Source organism: Scyliorhinus torazame, chromosome 7, assembly GCF_047496885.1.
Source record: "Scyliorhinus torazame isolate Kashiwa2021f chromosome 7, sScyTor2.1, whole genome shotgun sequence".
Taxonomy (NCBI): Eukaryota; Metazoa; Chordata; class Chondrichthyes; order Carcharhiniformes; family Scyliorhinidae; genus Scyliorhinus; species Scyliorhinus torazame.
The window spans coordinates 52,106,901-52,127,088 of NC_092713.1; the positions used below are offsets into that span (position 1 = coordinate 52,106,901).

A 20,188-nucleotide genomic window follows, 5' to 3' on the forward strand; every position below is an offset into this window, starting at 1 on the left:
GCCTCGGTGTGGACCCCAATACGGGGGAACCACTGGTTCGTCCCAGGGAGAATAGATGGAGGGTTTTCGGGGTGGCACAGGGCAGGGATACGAAGGTTGGGGGACCTGTTTGTGGACGGGAAGTTCGCGAGCCTGGGTGAGCTGGAGAAGAAGTAACACGTTCAAGTCATTACAGGTAAGGATGTTTGCCAGGCGGCAGGTGGTGGAATTCCTGCGGCTGCTGCCACACACAGTACAGGACAGGGTGCTCTCGGGGGGGGGGGGGGGGGGGGGGGGGTTGGAGTGGGGGAAGATCTCGGAAACTTACCAGGTGATGCAGGAGGAGGAGGAGGCCTCAATGGTGGAGGTGAAAGACAAGTGGGAGGAGGAGTTGGGAGAGGAGATTGAGGAAGGGACGTGGGCAGATGCCCTAGGGAGGGTGAACTCTTCCTCATCGTGCGCGAGGCTCAGCCTCATACAGTTTAAAGTGCTGCAAAGGGCACACATGACCGGGACAAGGATGAGCCGGTTTTTTGGGGGTGAGGACAGGCATGTTAGGTGCTCAGGGAGCCCAGCAAATCACACCGGTATGTTCTGGGCGTGTCCAGCGCGGGGGGAATTTTGGAAGGGAGTAGCGAGGACGGTGTCGAGGGTGGTAGGATCCAGGGTCAAACCGGGCTGGGGGCTCGCAATATTTGGGGTCGCAGAGGAGCCGGGAGTGCAGGAGGCGAAAGAGGCCGGTATTCTGGCCTTTGCGTCCCTGGTAGCCCGGCGAAGGGTTCTTCTTCAGTGGAAGGGTGCGAGGCCCCCAAGCATGGAATCCTGGATCAACGATATGGCGGGGTTTATTAAGTTGGAGAGGGTGAAATTCGCCTTGAGAGGGTCGGTACAAGGGTTCTTTAGGCAGTGGCAACCGTTCTTAGACTTCCTGGCAGAACGGTAGACATTGGTCAATGGCAGCAGCAACTCGGGGGTGGGGGGTGGTTTACTTTACTTTATTTTTATTTTTGTTTTCGTTATTTACACTGGAGGGTCTGAGGGGGTTTATATACCTGTTGTGTTAAGTCAGGGTGTCAACGTTAATTTATTATTTCTGTACAGGGGGGAGGGCAGTAGGGAGGGTTGCTTTTCTAGACTGTGTTTTGTACTTAACCCTGTTGGGTTCCTTTGTTCTTTTGTTATTGATATTTTATGAAAATCTTAATTTAAAAAAGATTATTTGCAAAAAGTTGCAGGGCCACAAGGAAAAGGCGAGACAGTGGAACTAGTTGAATCGTTGCTGAGAGCCGGCAAAGAACATGACAAGTCAAATGGCCTCCTTGTGGTGTAACCATTTGGATTGGATTTGTTTATAGTCACATGTACCGAGGTACAGTGAAAACTATTTTTCTGCAAGCAGCTCAACAGATCATTAAGTACATGAGAAGAAAAGGGAATAAAAGAAAATACATAATAGGGCAACACAAGGTGTACAATGTAACTACATAAGCACTGGCATCGGATGAAGCATACACGGGTGTAGTGTTAATGAGGTCAGTCCATAAGAGGGTAATTTAGGAGTCGAGCAGTTGCCATACCAGGCTGTGATGCAGCCCGATAGGATGCGTTCTGTGGTGCATCTGTAAGGGTCAATGTGGACATGCCGAATTTCCTTAGTTTCTTGAGGAAGTATAGGCGCTGTTGTGCTTTCTTGGTGGTAGCGTCGACGTGGGTGGACCAGGACAGATTTTTGGAGATGTGCACCCCGAGGAATTTGAAACTGCTAACCATCTCCACCTCAGCCCTGTTGATGCTGACAGGGGTGTGTACAGTACTTTGCTTCCTGAAGTCAATTACCAGCTCTTTAGTTTTGCTGGCATTGAGGGAGAGATTGTTGTCACTACACCACTCCACTAGGTTCTCTATCTCCCTCCTGTATTCGGACTCATCGTTATTCGAGATCCGTCCCACTATGGTCGTATCGTCAGCAAACTTGTAGATGGAGTTGGAACCAAGTTTTGCCACGCAGTCATGTGTGTACAGGGAGTAGAGTAGGGGGCTAAGTACGCAGCCTTGCGGGGCGCCGGTGTTGAGGACTATTGTGGAGGAGGTGTTGTTGTTCATTCTTACTGATTGTGGTCGTTGGTCAGAAAATCGAGGATCCAGATGCAGAGTGGGGAGCCAAGTCATAGGTTTTGATATGAGCTTGGCTGGGATTAAGGTGTTGAAGGCGGAACTGTAGTCAATAAATAGGAGTCTAATGTAGGAGGCCTTGTTTTCTAGGGATGAGTGTAGGGCCAGGGAAATGGTGTCTGATGTGGACCGGTTGCAGCGGTATGCGAATTGCAGTGGATCAAGGCGTTCTGGGAGTATGGAGGTGATGCGCTTCATGATCAACCTCTCGAAGCACTTCATTACGACTGAAGTCAAGGCCACTGGTCGGTAGTCATTGAAGCACGTTGCCTGGTTCTTCTTTGGTACCGGTATGATGGTGGTCTTATTGAAGCAGGTGGGGACCTCGGAGTGGAGTAGGGACAGGTTAAAGATGTCCGTGAATACCTCTGCCAGCTGGTCCGCGCAGGCTCTGAGTGCACGACCAGGGATCCCGTCTGGGCCCGTCACCTTCCGAGGGTTCACTTTCAGGAAGGCCAATCTGACTTCGGAAGCTGTGATGGTGGGTATGGGTGAATTATGGGCTGCTGGGGCACTCGCCAGCGGATTGTTGGTTACCTGCTCGAACCAAGCATAGAATGCATTGAGTTCATCGGGGAGGGGTGCGCTGCTGCCAGAGAAACTGTTCGGCTTCGCTTTGTAGCCCGTTATGTTGTTTAGTCCTTGCCACAGCCGCCGAGAGTCTATCTGTGACTCTAGCTTGGTTTGATATTCTCTCTAGGCATCTATCTATTCTATGTATCTATTCATTCTATGTATGGTTCTAACCTTTTATCGATGACTTTCCATTCATAAACATGAAACATTAATACACTATATCAGACTGCACAGGAGCTTTGGCTTCCCCCTTGTTTAATTCATGTTATTTATAATATCTTTATCAGTGTCACAAGTAGGCTTACACTAACATTGCAATGAAGTTACTGTGAAAATCCCCGAGTTGCCATACTCTGGTGCCTGTTCGGGTACACAGAGGGAGAATTCAGAATGTCCAAATTACCTAACAAGCACGTCTTTCAGGACTTGTGGGACGAAACCGGAGCACCCGGAGGAAACCCAAGCAGACACGGGGAGAACGTGCAGACTGCACAGACAGTGACCCAAGCCGGAATTGAACCTGGGACCCTGGTGCTGTAAAGCTAGTGCTAACCACTGGACTACCGTGCCGTGCTGGAGACCCTCAACTGGTGTATTTTTTTTTTCAGGGTTCCTGCTCTGTGGCGATATTAATATTGCCAAGGAAATGGTGGACCAGGAGAAATGTTGGACTTTAAAGATTCTGGTGCCATTTAAGAGAGAAAAGTAGTAAATGGATAATGGCCATTATTGCACCGACTATTTTAACTGTATTTAAGTGGAGGAGTTTAAGAACCACCACTCACTGGCCTACCCGCCCCCTTGTTTAGCCAGAACTGAAAGAAAGAAAAAAAATCATTCCGTCCTCAAAGAGTTAACATTCCACAAACAGGTCGTTTCCAATCCGGGAGATAGCTTGTGGCAGAGAGCTGGGTGGGGGTGCAGGGAAACCAGAGCTTGGATCGGACGCCCAGGGAGAGACAAAAGAGTGAAAATCAGCAGAAAGGTAACATTGCTGACTAATGTATTTTGCCCCGAACAGCGAAACAGTTTTAAGGAAACTTTTCAATGTTCATCATCTCAACTGCATCGGCTTCAAACATTTCCTTGCTAAATATTTTCTAAACGTCCAAATTCATCCCGATATGATTTTGTTTTTAACATACAAAGTCTCCAAACTTCTCATCGAAATTGCAACACATTCATGTGACAATTAATTGTGTCTGGACTCTTCATGCAGTGCTGGCCGGATGCACTTTGGCCAGTTTTTTTTTCTTTACATTCTTGTATCTTGTCCGGTTTTTCATTTGTTCTGGCCATATCACTTTTTTGCAGCACAATTTTGGCATCGTGTAAACAAGTCAACAACATTTTTGAAGAGTAGACTTTGCAGAAACATAAACTGAATGACTCCCGGTGTTTAGAATTCCCGTTCATACCGGAAAATCTGCGGTCGTTTTCGGCGCCTTTCCTACAATAAAATCAGCGTACTAATTGTCATGTTTTGTTCTCTTGTTTCTTTTATAAAATGTTAATTTATTGTCCATCTACTCCAAATTGAAGGGATGTGGAAGGGATCGTGATGGGGCTGGAGATGCCTTTAGTCACTATTGTCTTGGGCCTAACAATCACTGTGGCAGTAGCAGGGAGTGAAAGCAGAATCTGTGAGCTGGCCCCTCATTGGGAGATTGCCAACCAGAACCCCATGGAGGAACAGATTGGCCATGTCGTGGTGGTGGCCCTTCTCAAAGCAAGCTGCCGGTTCTGTCTGACACAGGCAACTAAGTAAGTGTAGCATTTCAGAATTATCTTCTCCATTTCGTACTTATATAATCTCCACAATGCTATTATTATAAACTTTCTCCAAGAGCACAGACTGGAATTCTATTCTGTGATTAGTTATTAGGTGAAGCACAAGGGGGGTGAATGTGAAAAACTTGATTTTTTTTCCCCCTTCCCTTCCACTGGAGGGGGGGGGGGGGACACACACATTCTTATGATCTTCTGTTGTAAATGCACCAACTTCCACAACCACCTTGACTACAGTTCCTCACCCAGCTTCCTGGAAGGACTCCATCCTATTACCCCTGTTTATTTTTCTGTAACATCTGCTTTGATGATGCAACCAGTGCTTCTGATGTGTCTTCCAAGATTGTGCCTTCCCCAACCCTATTGCCATGGCTGTCAGGGCTGTGTCCATTCCATTTCTCACACTTGTGCTCTCATCCCTTCTCCTCTCCCAGGACTAACCTTCCACCCACCAACCTCCACATTCAACCATCACCTCCAGTGTGACACCACCACCAAAATCATCTTTCCCTCCTCCTTTCAGCATTCTGAAGGGACTGTTCTCTCCAACATACCCTGGTCAACTCTTCAATCATCCCAACATCCCTTTCCCTTATGAAAACAGCTTCCCATGCAAGTGCATGCACCTGCTCTTTAACCTCCTCTCTCTTCATCATCTCAGGCCGAAAACACTCCTTCCAGGTGAATCACCGATTAACATGCACTTCTTTCAATCTAGTATACTGTATTCGCTGCTCATAATGCGGTCTGCTGGGGAGACCAAACACAGATTGGGTGACTGCCTGGCAAAAGACTTCTGTTCAGCCAACAGGTGTGACCGTAAGCTTTGAGTCCCCTTTAAATTTTAATGTTCCACCTGGCTTTCACACTTGCCTCTCGGTGGATGGCCCCTTGCGTTGTTCTAATAAAGCTCAATGTAAACACCTCCTCTTCTGATTCGGCATTTAAAGTCTCCCAGATTCAACATTGAGTGCAACAATTTCAGGTTGTCATCCTTTTTTTTGTTTTATTTAATTTAAAGTGCCCAATTCTTTTTTTTCCAATTAAGGGGCAATTTAGCATGGCCCGTCCACCTGCCCTGCACATCTTTGGGTTGTGGGGGTGAGACCCACGCAAACATGGGGAGAATGTGCAAACTCCACATGGACAATGACCTGGGGCCAGGATTGAACCTGGGTCCTCAGCGCCGAGAGGCAGAAGTGCTAACCACTGTGCCTCTCGCGGTTGTCATCCTTGCTCCAATCTTATTTCCTTTTCTTTGCAGGTTTTGGTTTTACTCTCATTGTTCTCCTGTTTTCATTTTCGGAAAATTCTGCCATTCACAGCTCATCTAAACACATCTTTTGTTTCTTTACTTGTCCTGTTGTCACTCCCTTTGGTCTTGTACCATCAACTCATTTGTCATTTAATTTCTCCCGTCTTCCACCGATCACACTTTCCCTTTTGATCTTTTTCCCATTCCCGCCCCCCCATTTATGACTTGTTAATTCCTGTAACATTTTTTAAAAATAAATATTTTTATTAGAATTTTCCAGCTTTAACAATATAACAATTAGATATACCAAAGAGGACTGAGACGTTTCCTACATACAATTTTGCATGTACCCCTTTCATCGGCCCCTCCCCTTTCCTTGCTCTCCCTTCTCCCTCCCGCCGTTGGTAGTCGGGCTCCATCTTGGCCCCTTCTTTCGCCCTAGGTGTTGTATTGTGTTCCATCTTTCGCCTTGTGGCTGTTGCTGTTGTCCCTGTGGCTTCTCCCCCCCCCCCCCCCCCCCCCCTTCGCTCTTTTTCCATGTCCCTTCCTGGTACTACACTGGGTTCTTTGTTGCTGCCCACCCCCTTGTTCTTATCCGTTTTCATGACCTTGTCTACCCCCTCCCCCCTTTCTTCCTGATCACTATTGGCTTCGAACAGTTCTTGGAACAGACTGATGAATAGCCCCTACACTTTGTGGAAGCCCTCGTCCGACCCTCGAATTGTGTATTTGATCTTCCCTAGGTGGTGGTGTTCCGACAGGTCTGGCAACCAGTCTGCAGCTGTAGGTGGTGCTGCTGATCGCTAGCCGAGCACGATTCCCTGGTGGGTGATTAGTGATACGAAAGCAAGGGCGTTGGCCCTCTTCCCCATATGAACTTCTGGCTGGTCCAAAACCCCAAAGACAGCCACTCTCGGGCACGGCTCCAGTCTCACCCCCACAACCTTGGACATCGCTTTGAAGAAGGTTGTCCAGAAACCGACAAGTCTGGGGCAAGGCCAGAACACGTGGACGTGGTTGGCCGGGCCTCCCTGGCATCATTCGCATTCATCCTCCAACTCCGGAAAGAACCTGTTCATTTGGTTTCTGGTTAGATGCGCTCTGTGCACCACTTTAAACTGCATGAGACTCAGTCTTGCGCAGGAGGTGGTAGCGTTGGCCCTACTTAGTGCCTCGCTCCAGAGTCCCACTTCCATCCTAAATTCATCCTCCCATTTCCGTCTTGCTCTGTCTAGTGGTGTCCGCGACCTCTCTAGGAGCCATCCATAAATGTCCCCACAGTTCCCCTTCTCCGTACTGTCCGCATCCAGCAGTTCCTCCAGCAATGTGTCTCTAGAGGCCCTAGGGTACCTCGTTGTCTCCTTGCAGAGAAAGTTTTTGATTTGAAGGAGACGGAGCTCCTGTCCGCTCGGTCGTTCCATTCTTTCCATTAGCTCGTCTAGGGTTGCAAGTCTGTCCCCCATGTAAAAGTCGCAGACCGCTAGCGTCCCCCCGTCCTGCCTCCACTTAAAGGTGGCGTCTAACATGGCTGGCAGGAATTTGTGGTTACCGCAGATGGGGGCCATGGAGGACATTTCAGTTAAACCAAAATGTTGTCTCATTTGGCAACATGTTCCCAACATGGCTACCACCTCTGGACTGGATGTGTATTTTGCCGGGGGGTGGGGGGGGTTGCGAGTGCTGCCATGGTGAGAACTCGGAGGGTCGTTCCCTTGCAGGAGGACTCCTCTAGCCTCACCCATTCCGTATTTGGTTCTCTTACCCATCTGCTCACTCTCTCGGCTGTGGCAGCCCAATGGTAGTACTGCAGGTTCGGAAGGACCAGGTTGCCCATGTTTTGTCTCCTCTGCAGTGTAATTTTGGGGATTGTTGGGTTCCTACTCTTCCCCCCCCACACACACACACACAAACGCCATGATCATTTTGTCTATCCCTTGGAAAAAGGCCTTGGAGATGAAGAGCGGTATGGATCTGTACAGGAAGAGGAACCTTGGCAGTACAATTCCTGTAACATTTCTAACTTTACCCAATTCTGATGACAGGTTTCAGACCTGAAACATTAACTCTGTTTCTTTTTCCACGATACTGCCTGTCCTGCTGAATATTTCCAGCATATTGTGTTTCTATTTCTAGCATCCACAGTATTTTACTTTTTATACAAGTGTTGACAATGTTGCTGTGAACCAATCCAATATTTCAATAACAGCGTCAGATTATAAATTCCATGGTTTTTTAATTAAATCATATCCGATCTGAAATGTCCTGTATGCATATTCCTCTCTGCAGAAGTATCAACCAAAGTAATGCTGTTCACAGTTCTTCATTTTTATTGCTTTGGTAGATTAGGCAGCTTGCGAGACAAGCTTGATCGTCAGGGCCTGAAGGATATACGCTATATGATAGTGAATGAGAAAACACCTCAATCCCGGGCCATGCTCTGGGAACTCAAACGGCATGCTCCTGAGGATATGCTTATCTACCAACAATCACCATTTCAACATGATATCTGGAGCATTCTGCAGGCTAACAAGGACGACTTTCTCATTTATGACAGGTTGGTTACTTTAAATGCTAGCACCGAGTAGACTGTTTGCAGCTGTTGAACAGATCCTTCCCCCTTCAATTATTTGTGTACGATAATAGTTAGCACCACTGGGAAAGTAGGAATAAGGAATTATTTTTCTAGCCCCCTGTTTTGTGCTCACAAAATAGCAGAACATTTCTGCTTTTACTATTCAAAAATATTACAAAATGAGCAAAATTTATTTCCCGACAATCTCATATTCATTCCCCTTTTATCATGAAAGTAATGCCTTGTGTTGAGATATGATATGATCACTTAGTGGTAATAGTCCTTTGTAGTTTTCCCAAGTAAGCATATGTAAGCACGTTTGCCATTATAGTTAAACCTGATCCAGTCCTTATGTGCATGCACATATGTGTTTCCTAACAGGAATCATCGTGCAGTAATCATCAGCAAGTTGTAATGGTTGATGCTTTATATTTTTGCCCATCTGTATTCCTTGAAACCTGAGGCAACTTCTAGCCATCTCCGACTGAGAACTAAACAGCCTACAGGCAAAACTTCCAAGTCTTTTGTCACTGCAATGGCCGGGAATCAAACTCTGATCAACTGCTTGCAAGACAGTTATGCTCACTACTATACCACCATCTCTCTTTGGAGTCTTTCTAGACTGTGGCTCAATGCTACACAGCGTGATATATGTATTCACTGTGGTACTAGCTATCATATCTTTAAAATTGAATAAAATTTGCATGTTTATCTTCTAAATCATAGAATTTACAGTGCAGAAGGAGGCCCTTGGAAAGAGCACCCTACTTAAGCACACGCCTCCACCTCATCCCCGTAACCCAAGTTCGGACACTAAAGGGCGATTTGGCATAGCCAATCCACCTAACCTGCACATCTTTGGATTGTGGGAGGAAACCGGAGCACCTGGAGGAAACTCATGCAGACACGGGGAGAATGTGCAAACTCCACACAGTCACCAGTCGGAATTGAACCTGGGACTCTGGCGCTGTGAGGCAGCAGTGGTAACCACTGTGCCACCATACCGCTGGTTGGGGGCATCTGCACTCTGATTTACAAGGAATTGGGCTGCTTACAATGCAACGCATATGTCACTTCAAGCTATTTAATCCCATTTTTGTGATTTTCCTTTTCTCCTAGATGTGGTAAATTGACCTTTCATATCGTATTACCATATAGCTACCTCCATTTTCGCTATACTGAAGCAGCAATCCGGGCTACATATAAGAAGGATGTCTGCGGGAACTGTGACGTCAGCAACTTCAATCTTGCGGTAATTGTTAGTATTAATTAGCAATCTCAATCTCAGAAAGACCACAGAGATGCTTGGTAAACTAAGTGGTCATTTTAGTGCAAAAATGCAACATTTGTGGCATCAGTATTCTTCAGAAATTTGTTTTCAAGCAAACAGAAGTAAGCTTCTCACTTCATATTCGTGTCATTACTAAGTAAAGTCGCTATTGCGCCAGATGACCATAGGGTGCTTTCCCCTTTGAGGGGGAGAGCTGATTGGTGGTGATTTAACCTGAGGGGAAAGGTAGAGAAGGTGGGGCCTTCGTGAATAACCTCAGCCGGTACGGGAATTGAAGTCATGCTGTTGTTCTCACTCTGTATCATGAACTAGCTGTCCAGCCAACTGAGCTGTACCTGCCCCACCCCCCCAATCACTAAGACCACCTAGGTGGTGATGTAGTGGTATTGTCACTGGACTAGTAAACCAGAGACCCAGAGTAGTGCTCCCTTAATTCTGGCCTCTTGTGCATCTCCAATTTTAACCGCTCCACCATGGATGGCAGTTATTCCATTCAGTTATCTCCACCTCAAGCTCTGGAATACATCTCTCTGCCTTTCTATTTCTGTTTCCTCCCTTTGAGCCACTCCTTAAAACCTACCTCTGGCCAAGCGTTTGATTATCTGATCTAATACTTCTATACGTGACTCGGTGTCATATTTGATTTTATAAAGTTCCTGTGAAGTATCTTGGGATGTTTCATTACATTAAAGGTGCTATATAAATATAAGTTGTTGCTCTTGCAGGCAGAGGAGAACATCACCACCACTTACAAGGCAAACATTACTCAATCTAACACCACAAGTTTGGTGACAAGTCCGGCTTATGAAAATCTACCAATTCAGCCAGTGCAACAGCATGCATCTAATAAACCTCATCCTGGCCCCTACCTGGCTCCAAGTACTATCCATCCACATCATTTCAATAACCAAGATGGAAATCTGGAGAGTGCTGATACTCAGAGATCGGAATGGGTGTAGAAAAACAGGAACGAGAGTTGAAATAACTGCCAACCACAGGACACATGCCAGCATCAACCCTAATAATTCACAAGTTGTCAAAAAAGATTCCTGGTTTAATATTAACAATTTTGAACCATGTTCATTTTTAATTTAGGGATATAATGTACGGCACCTCCCATAACAAACACTGTTTTGTGTTATTGTCAAATGTTCTTTTGATAAAGGAGTCTATAGATGACAATTTAAGAAGTAAAAGATTGAAATGAGCACTGAAATAAATGTGTATTGTCGCCTGAGCTGGTAACCATTGCTTTTGGACCCACAATAAAGTGCTTTCCAGATGAAAGGTATTTCCCACTCCAGCTATGTGTGGAAACATCAGTGGGGTAATCACCATGATCTGACTCCAAGCTGTTTTCGTGCATATCCTTTGAGGACAGATAGAGAATAACAATCGAAGGTTGACAGCAAGACAAATTTCAGCCTTCTTCGGAAGAATGCAGAGGAACCTTTGGAAAAACTGAGGGAAACATATGGATTAAAAATTTGTGGTCAAAAATAGCTTGTCACATGTTTCAGGTATTTCATCTAATCCTCAAAGAATATTCTATGAATGTCCATTTATTAAAGAAAGGAATTGGAGTACTGCTCTCTTATCACAGAAAATTCTTGGTGGCTCTTTCATTTGCTCATCAGTAAGAGTCTTTTCTCTTGTATTCATGTGCTCAATTAAGTCTTTGGTTCAGGTTAGTTCCTCATGACTTACAGACACTGCAGAGAAAACTCAAATCAAAAATGCTTGACGAATAATAGGCTGTCAGGATACTTCCAAAAGAGAAATAGAAAAATGCTTTTGCAATTTTTTTCAGCTGTTGCATTGTTATTTTTTTAGTGGAAAATAATAGGATTAAGGGCAGCACGGTAGCATTGTGGATAGCACAATTGCTTCACAGCTCCAGGATCCCAGGTTCGATTCCGGCTTGGGTCACTGTCTGTGCGGAGTCTGCACATCCTCCCCGTGTGTGCGTGGGTTTCCTCCGGGTGCTCCGGTTTCCTCCCACAGTCCAAAGATGTGCAGGTTAGGTGGATTGGCCATGATAAATTGCCTTTACTGTCCAAAATTGCTCTTAGTGTTGGGTGGGGTTACTGGGTTATGGGGATAGGGTGGAGGTGTTGACCTTGGGTAGGGTGCTCTTTCCAAGAGCCGGTGCAGACTCGATGGGCCGAATAGCCTCCTTCTGCACTGTAAATTCTATGATGATCTCTATAGTTCACTTATCAATGCATCAAAACAAATGGTTCCCTCAACATTTACCGAAACATTCTCCATTTTTGCTTCACTTTTGGTCAGTTTATCCACATCATCCATGCCAACAAGTCTGCTCCCACTGACTCCTATATACTGCTTAGAAAATGCTGAGGTTTCTGCATTAGTTACTCTTTTAAAAAAAATTTAGAGTTGGGCAGCACGGTAGCATAGTGGTTAGCACTGTCGCTTCACAGCTCCAGGGCCCCAGGTTCGATTCCCAGCTTGGGTCACTGTCTGTGCGGCGTCTGCACGTCCTCCCCGTGTCTGCGTGGGTTTCCTCCGGGTTCTCCAGTTTCCTGCCACAGTCCAAGGATGTGCAGGTTAGGTGGATTGGCCATGCTAAATTGCCCTTAGTGTTCAAAAAAGGTTAGGTGAGGTTACTGGGTTAGGGTGGAGGTGTGGGCTTAAATGGGGTGCTCTTTCCAAGGGCCGGTGCAGGCTCGATGGGCCAAATGGCCTCCTGCACTAAATTCTATGAGTATCCAATTCATCTTTTCCAATTAAGGGGCAATTTAGCGTGGCCAATCCACCTACATCTTTGGGTTGTGGGGGCGAAACCCTTGCAAACACGGGGAGAATGTGCAAACTCCACATAGACCCAGAGTCGGGATAGAACCTGGGACCTTGGCTCCGTGAGGCAGCAGTGCTAACCACTGCTCCACCGTGCTGCCCACTCATTTTTCTCTCCACCTGAAAAAAAATGCTGTTAGATCCACGCGGCATATCCCAGATCGATGAATAGAGTTGGAGACTCTGGGCACAGTCTAATGGAAAAGTTTCTAAGTATGGTAGCTAGTGGGAATTGCCAGACATTTCCCGAGTCACTGCTAATGTTAATTTGGACACTTAATGATGCCCCACAGGCTTCACACCGGAACTGGGCTTCCTGCCAGCAGATTCGCCTGGACCGGTGCCAAGGGACTGATGTCAACTCACCCATGTGGCCCGCAGCCCCCCCCCCCTGCCCGACAAGGCATACCATGTGCAGGTGAGAGCACGCATTCAGCAGGGAGACAGGAGTCAGACTACAGCATAGATTGAGGAGCACCAGAGCTCAGCTCACAGCAGGTTATCATCACCCTCCTGCCTTATATATTGACCGGCTGACACTGCCAACACAGGCCCATTACCCTGGAGTGATGTAACACTGACCTTATGATTTTTTGGGGGGGGAGGGGTGAGATGACGGATGAAGCCACGTCCTGTGAAAAGCGGGTAAGGACAAGGGCCTCCGGGTATGCCAGACCCTTGCCTGTCCTCCAGCTGTTCCCGCGGGCCATCCTCCAGCCCCACCTGGTCAGGCTTCTCTGATGAGGTCACATGTTTCTGCAGCACGTTGCCCCGCTGCTGTGCCAGGTTGTGGACGGTACAGCAGACCACCACAAAGCGGGCGATCCTCTGGGGGGTGTACTGCAGTGTACCACTGGAGCAGTCAAGGCATTGGAACTGCATTTTAAGCAGTCCGATGCACCGCGCAATGACCCAGATGGTCACATGGGCCTCATTATATTGGGTCTCAGCATCGGTCACTGGCCTCCACACTGGCGTCATTAGCCAAACCTAAGCGGTTATCCCTTATTCCCCCAAGAGCCAACTAGTCATCCTGGAGTGTCCCTCGAAGACACTGGGGATCTCTGACTGCCCCAGGATGTAGCCATCATGCACACTCCCTGGGAAGCATGCACATACATGCATGATCTTGAGATGGTGGCCGCACACAAGTTGAACGTTCAGGGAGTAGAACGCCTTCCTGTTAATGAAGAGCGCTCCCAGACCCGGTGTGCGCAAGATGACATGCGTGCCATCTATTATCCCCTAGTCCTGGGGCATCTTGGCGATGGAGAAGAATCCTGCTGCCCCGGCATCTTGATGGGCTTGGTTCAGGTCAAAGTTTTCATAGTCAGCTGCCAGGGCATCCATGATTTAACAGAAGCACTTGTGGGCTGTTGGCTGGGATATGCCGCACAAGTCCCTGCTCGAGCCCTGGATTGAATCCGAGGCGTAAAAGTTCAGGGCTGCAGTGATCTTGATGGCCACCAGGAGTGGGTAGCCTCCTCCTCCACGTTGCGGACTTGGCACAGGTGCCGCTTAATCCCCTTGTTGAGGCAGAGAATTCTGCGGCACATGCTGTCCGACATCTCTTCAAACGAACAGTGACGCCTGTACACCTTGGGCCATCACCAGCCTCTTTTGTGTCCCTCCCAGGCCTGATGGGTGGCCAGGTCCTCAGGGTATGGGATGGGCACCTGCACATGGGCTGCGAACTCGAGCCTCTGTCAACGCTGCTGCCGCCGCTTCAGCGTCTGGCTGCCTGGACTGCCACCAATGTAGCCACGTAAAATGGCTGCGTTCCGATTAATCTGGCCAAAACCCAGTTTAAAATGGCTAACCCGAAAGACTGCTGGGAAAAGCAGTTAAGAAGACACAAGCAGACAGCTGCAGACAGTATTGCATATTCAGCTCTGGGAAGTTAGCCCAGATCGATACTCAGGGCTATCAACAGCCCATCAACCCAGGTATTTGCAGTTGCACTCAGGACTGTTTGCAGCCCATCTATCCAGACATCTGCAGTTAAATCGGCTATCCCCGGGAACAATTGCAACATATTAGCAATTGAATACCGGGCCAGACCTGTCGGCGCCTGCAGTGGTCGAAACAAAGACAGGTGAGCGACCACCCCCCGATCGAGGAATCGCCTCACCATTGGACACATCGACCACAGAGACTGGGGACAGATCCAATCACTTGGGACTCAGGGTCAAGGGCCGCCCCGGGAGGTGGGAAGCCCCTGGGCCCTATAAAAGTGGGGGTCCAAGTTCAGATCTCTCCCTCTCTCCTCTTCGCCTGCTCGAGACCTTCGCAAGACCAGCCACCGGCAATAGTAAGTTTGAATCCAGCGATCGCTATCCGGTAGAGACACCTAGCCACCGACCTGTAGCAGCCTTTTGAATCCCGCGGGCCAGATCTGATTGGACAAGCCATTCGGTTCCCTGACCTGGTGGGCTCTTCCTAAGTTAAGTATTGGCCAGTAGTGATAGGTTTATTGTATAGAAAGTAGTAGTAGGGTATTAATATTGCTTGTTGTATATAATAAATGACTGTTGCTTTAATCCTTACTAAGTGGTGTGCTGTATTATTAATCATAACCTGAACTTGAACCACGTGGCGGTATCATAAAGATACCTGGCGACTCATGAGCAAAGGTGACGTAAACAGAGCAAATAGACGAAGGTTAAAGAGAGCAACATAATTGGCGACTCCGCCGGGACCCGACATAGAAGTGGAAAACCACTCCGGGAGAACCCCAACATTTTGAATTAGAATCCAATCGGAAACAAACAAAAAAAACCCACAAGTATTCAAGCGGTTCTGGTTAATAATTCACAATTCGTAAGTGTGTATATGCATGCGTAACTAACAGGGTTATAAGGCAAAACTGATAGATTTTTTGTTGCGTCAAAACTATCGGCAGTTGGTATTTCAGAAATTAGCGCAAGCCATACCCGCATCTACCACACCACCTTATCCCCCTGTTCCAAATTCGAACGTAACGAGCAGATAAGAGAGAGCCATGCAGGCAATGCAAGCGATGCAGCGCCTCATGAACCCCGAAGATTTTGCTGTCGCACCAGTCAGCAGCGTAGGAGCGGGACAGTGTCCCGTTTGGGAAATGGAAATCCGCAAATTTCTGCAGGGCAAAGGATGGTCCATGTGGAAGGATTTCTGCAATAACGACGACTCAGGTCCTGGAAGTATAGAGCATACTAGGTGGGAGAACCTGAGTGAGAACCACAAAAAGAGTTTAGCAAAAGCGCGCAAGCCGATGGCAATTGTGTCCTGTCTGGCACAATTGCGAGGCACAGAGGAGGTCGTCAGGACGCTCCGCAAGGAAATAGAAGGCATACATCGGTTGAGTAAAATCGATGTATGCGAAGTTGAGAAAGAGAACCTGGAGTTAAAAGGAAAATTAGCAGCAAAGGACGAAGAGGTGGCTGACGCCAAACGGGGTCACCAATCTTGTCTGGCGCACTTGAGTAGTTTCCAGTCACAATATGAAAAGGCTTATCAGGACCTGCAGTGTGCAGTCCTGTTAAAGAAAGAAACAGAAAACCAGGTAGAGACGCTCCAGAAACAATGCAGTGATCTCAAGGCAGCCTTGAGAGCGCTCCACGCCGCAACCACAGAACAAAGGCAGAGTACTTTGGACCATGCAAAGTGCCGAAAGCAGATTGCAGACTTGAAAGCACTGCTTTTTGTCCAAAAGGGATTTCAAGAAACCTTTGGGGAAAGTTTAGACCAGGAAGACGGCCCTGATTGGGAAGAATTGCAAGAGACAGTGCAGAGATATGTTCAGGGAGCATGTGCGCAGGGAAAACCCCAAAGGAGGAAAGCACCCCCACCCCCCACTCAACAGATAATACAGGCTCCCATGAACCCTGTAACAACCCACCGCACCGCCACAGCAGATGAGGCGGAGGTCTTATATTCCACTCCCCTCACAGTGACCCAATTACGGGACGCGTGTGCCAAAATCACACCGTTCCTCCCCGCTTCAGACCCACACCATTTCTTTGCCACCGTCAAACACCAGGCGACCATGTACGGCCTGGATGAGAAAGAGCAGGTAAAGCTCACGGTCCTCAGCTTAGACCCATCGGTCGCAGCAGCCCTTCCCGACCCACAGAATGTAGGAGGAGGCACCCTTGCAGAAATGCAGGCCGCCATCCTGGATGCGATCGGGTACAACCGGGGCGACCCCGTAGACGGTCTGAATAAATGCAGACAGAAAAAGTCTGAACACCCCACAGCGTTCGCAGGACGCTTGTGGATTCATTTTGAAGCCGTTTTCGGCAACGTAGATCGTGCCCATTTGTCCCCAGACAATATGGCCAAGTGGACCCGCACCCTTATCTCCCATGCCACGGAAGCAGGACAGAATGCCTGTAGCAATTATGACCCCTCGGAGGAGGCTCAGAATGAAAAGTGGGTGGTCAAAAGATTGTCCTGCGTTTGGGAACAAGCGGCTCACGGCAAATCAGCAACTCGAACCCCCGAGGAAAACCAAGCCGCCGCAGACGTGCAGGCAGTAAGAACCACTCTCCACAGCCCCGCCTGGGTAAACGAGGGAAAGAACAGCCCCCCAGCCAAACCGCAAGAGTGCCACAATTGCGGACAGCTGGGACATTTTGCTAAAGAATGCAATGGCCCTAAAAAACCACAGAGTGCCCAACCGACAGGCACTCTCAATAAGAAAAAGGCAGAGCCCATAGCGACTGAGAACTGAGGTGTCCACATGATGATTTAAAGGAGACACTTGGTGAAAAGTGTTGTCCTTTCTGATGGAACCTGCAGAATGTTTTACGTTGTCTGTCTGTTTTTTAAATGTTGTTCGTTGTCTGTCTGTTTGTTAAATGTTGTTCGTCCTACAGAATTTTCTCACCGCCCCACACCCATTCACCTGAACTTTTTAGCTCTTTCCCAAACGGACAAGCCAGGCGCTTGTTCAGTGGTACCAACTTGTCCACAGATACCTGGTCACCGGACCAGACGCCCATTCAGAGGAACCAGCTTTCCAGCTGATACGTGGTCACCAGACCAGACGCCCGATCATAGCTACTCTTCTGATTTGATGGTATAATCAGAACAGTAACCCCACCATGGTGACTACATTTTTGTCCGTTCTTTGGTCGCTCAGGCAGTGGAGAAACGGCGTGAGACCCGCCCTGCCTGGGGACCCCCCCGTTGGTCAAAAACGCTCGGGTAGGGAAGATACGGTATTGGTAGCCGTCCTACCCGGGGACTCCCCCCAAATCTTACCCGTCGCGGCCCACACGCACCTCATTCGAACTTTTCTTTCAAAAACAGTTTTATTTTATTTAGGCAACCTTTGGGTTGCTGCCACATGCTATTTACATCCTGGACATTTGGATGATAAACCTAGCACTGGTCCACCATTGGGAAGTGTGCCGTGTCCAAACATTTGTTTTGAAAAAAAAAAATGGGGGGAGAGTCACATACTGTGACCAATTATAAGGGTTTAATTGGCCCCAAGAAGGACAGACACACCAACATACCAGATATTAAACCGAAGTATTGACACACACTACGCTTGTCTTACAGAACTCCAGAAGCTCCAAGTCCGGAGAAAACCAGCAAAAACAGGAAAAGGAAAGAAAGAAGACAGCCATGAGGACTCCTTTCTTCGTGCTCAACATGTTTGTTATGGACTTTTGGTTGCGCGGGAACGCGGACCCCATCACTCCAAACCCCTTTACTGTTAACACTTCACGGCCCAGTAGTACCGAGGGCCCAGTCACCAACCACGCTGCATTATCCTGGTGTGCCAAGTTCATAACTTGGTACTCCCTATCGTACATCATTGAGGCACTGTTGGCATTGGCTATACTCAGTTGTGCAGTACAGACCATGCGCCTCCGCAAGTGGAAAAGGAGAGTGTACCGCGCTCGAACCCCGGTCTATCGGATCCGATCCCCGATATTCGGCTATGACCAGACCCCAGACCCCCGCGACATATGAATAATAAAACATGCACTGGCGGTTTTTCCTGTAAATAAAAAGAAAATGTATGGAAATGTATGATCCTGAGCTTGACTGCCAAGCCAGGAAAGAATATATTAAATGTTGTGATTGTTATTGTATGTTTAGAGAGATAAGATTGTATAATGCTTGAAAAATTGTTTAGGTAAAATTAGAGGTTCCCAGTTTATTTTTTTATAGATACATGCCCCTGCCTGACATAGCGCCCTCAAGAATTGATTAGGTAAATTTTTGTGCATAGCTAGGGTCAGAGTAGTGGCCATGTAAGAGGTGCCCCCCCCCCCCCCCCCCCGGGTCAGGAAATGAAGAGGACAAAATTTATGTGATCCTTCACGCTTCGCGTTAGGATCACAAGGCGGGAATGTAGCCACGTAAAATGGCTGCGTTCCGATTAATCTGGCCAAAACCCAGTTTAAAATGGCTAACCCGAAAGACTGCTGGGAAAAGCAGCTAAGAAGACACAAGCAGACAGCTGCAGGCAGTATTGCATATTCGGCTCTGGGAAGTTAGCCCAGATCGATACTCAGGGCTATCAACAGCCCATCAACCCAGGTATTTGCAGTTGCATTCAGGACTGTTTGCAGCCCATCTATCCAGACATCTGCAGTTAAATCGGCTATCCCCGGGAACAATTGCAACATATTAGCAATTGAATACCGGACCAGACCTGTCGGCGCCTGCAGTGGTCGAAACAAAGACAGGTGAGCGACCACCCCCCGATCGAGGAATCGCCTCACCATTGGACACATCGACCACAGAGACTGGGGACAGATCCAATCACTTGGGACTCAGGGTCAAGGGCCGCCCCGGGAGGTGGGAAGCCCCTGGGCCCTATAAAAGTGGAGGTCCAAGTTCAGATCTCTCTCTCCTCTTCGCCTGCTCGAGACCTTCGCAAGACCAGCCACCGGAAATAGTAAGTTTGAATCCAGCGATCGCTATCCGGTAGAGACACCTAGCCACCGACCTGTAGCAGCCTTTTGAATCCCGCGGGCCAGATCTGATTGGACAAGCCATTCGTTTCCCTGACTTGGTGGGCTCTTCCTAAGTTAAGTATTGGCCAGTGGTGATAGGTTTATTATATAGAAAGTAGTATTAGGGTATTAATATTGCTTGTATATAATAAATGACCGTTGCTTTAATCCTTACTAAGCGGTGTGCTGTATTATTAATCATAACCTGAACTCGAACCACGTGGCGGTATCATAAAGATACCTGGCGACTCATGAGCAAAGGTGACGTAAACAGAGCAAATAGACTAAGGTTAAAAAGAGCAACACCACCACCGCGAGGGCAGCTGCTGCAGGGTCCACAATAACATCCATACTGTGATATCTGTAAGGTATTGAAGAGGGTGAGAGACCAACAACCAGTTGGGGCTTCCACTCTGGTACCCTCAAATCCCCCAAGCTTCCCCCACCCTTAAGGGTGCCATTCATTGAGTGGTTGTGCTGGTACCTCACCCTGCATATGCACCCCAGCCCCCTAGGCAATGGACCCCAGATGGGAACAGGCCGTGGACCAGGCTCAGGTACAGCCCCCCCCCCCCCCCCCCCCATCACACACCCAGCTGTAACATACAAATGTGAAGAGTTAATGTTATGTTAAGCCTAGCCACTAGAGGGAGCTAAGGGACAGTACTATAAATTGCACTGGCTTTTGGGCTTTGGGGAGGAGATTAGAATAGAGCTGCAGAAGACAAGATTCATCGTGTATTTCAGAGCTAGTTAAGATATTACAGTTATAGTTA

General features: G+C 47.9%; 1 protein-coding gene across 2 annotated transcripts; it reads left to right on the forward strand.

Annotated features, from left to right (window-relative positions):
* The first annotated feature begins 3,541 nt into the window (after positions 1-3,541).
* Positions 3,542-11,240, forward strand: LOC140426212 (selenoprotein Pb-like). Of its 2 annotated transcripts, none has more exons than XM_072510706.1 (5): positions 3,542-3,712; positions 4,270-4,491; positions 8,112-8,324; positions 9,462-9,600; positions 10,359-11,240. In XM_072510706.1, exons 2-5 carry the CDS (start codon positions 4,289-4,291, stop codon positions 10,590-10,592), a joined length of 789 nt encoding a protein of 262 aa, XP_072366807.1. In that variant the 5' UTR covers positions 3,542-3,712; positions 4,270-4,288; the 3' UTR covers positions 10,593-11,240. The 2 variants fall into 2 exon arrangements, with proteins under 2 accessions (XP_072366807.1, XP_072366808.1); XM_072510707.1 differs by having other exon boundaries at positions 9,462-9,594.
* The last annotated feature ends 8,948 nt before the right edge of the window (positions 11,241-20,188 follow it).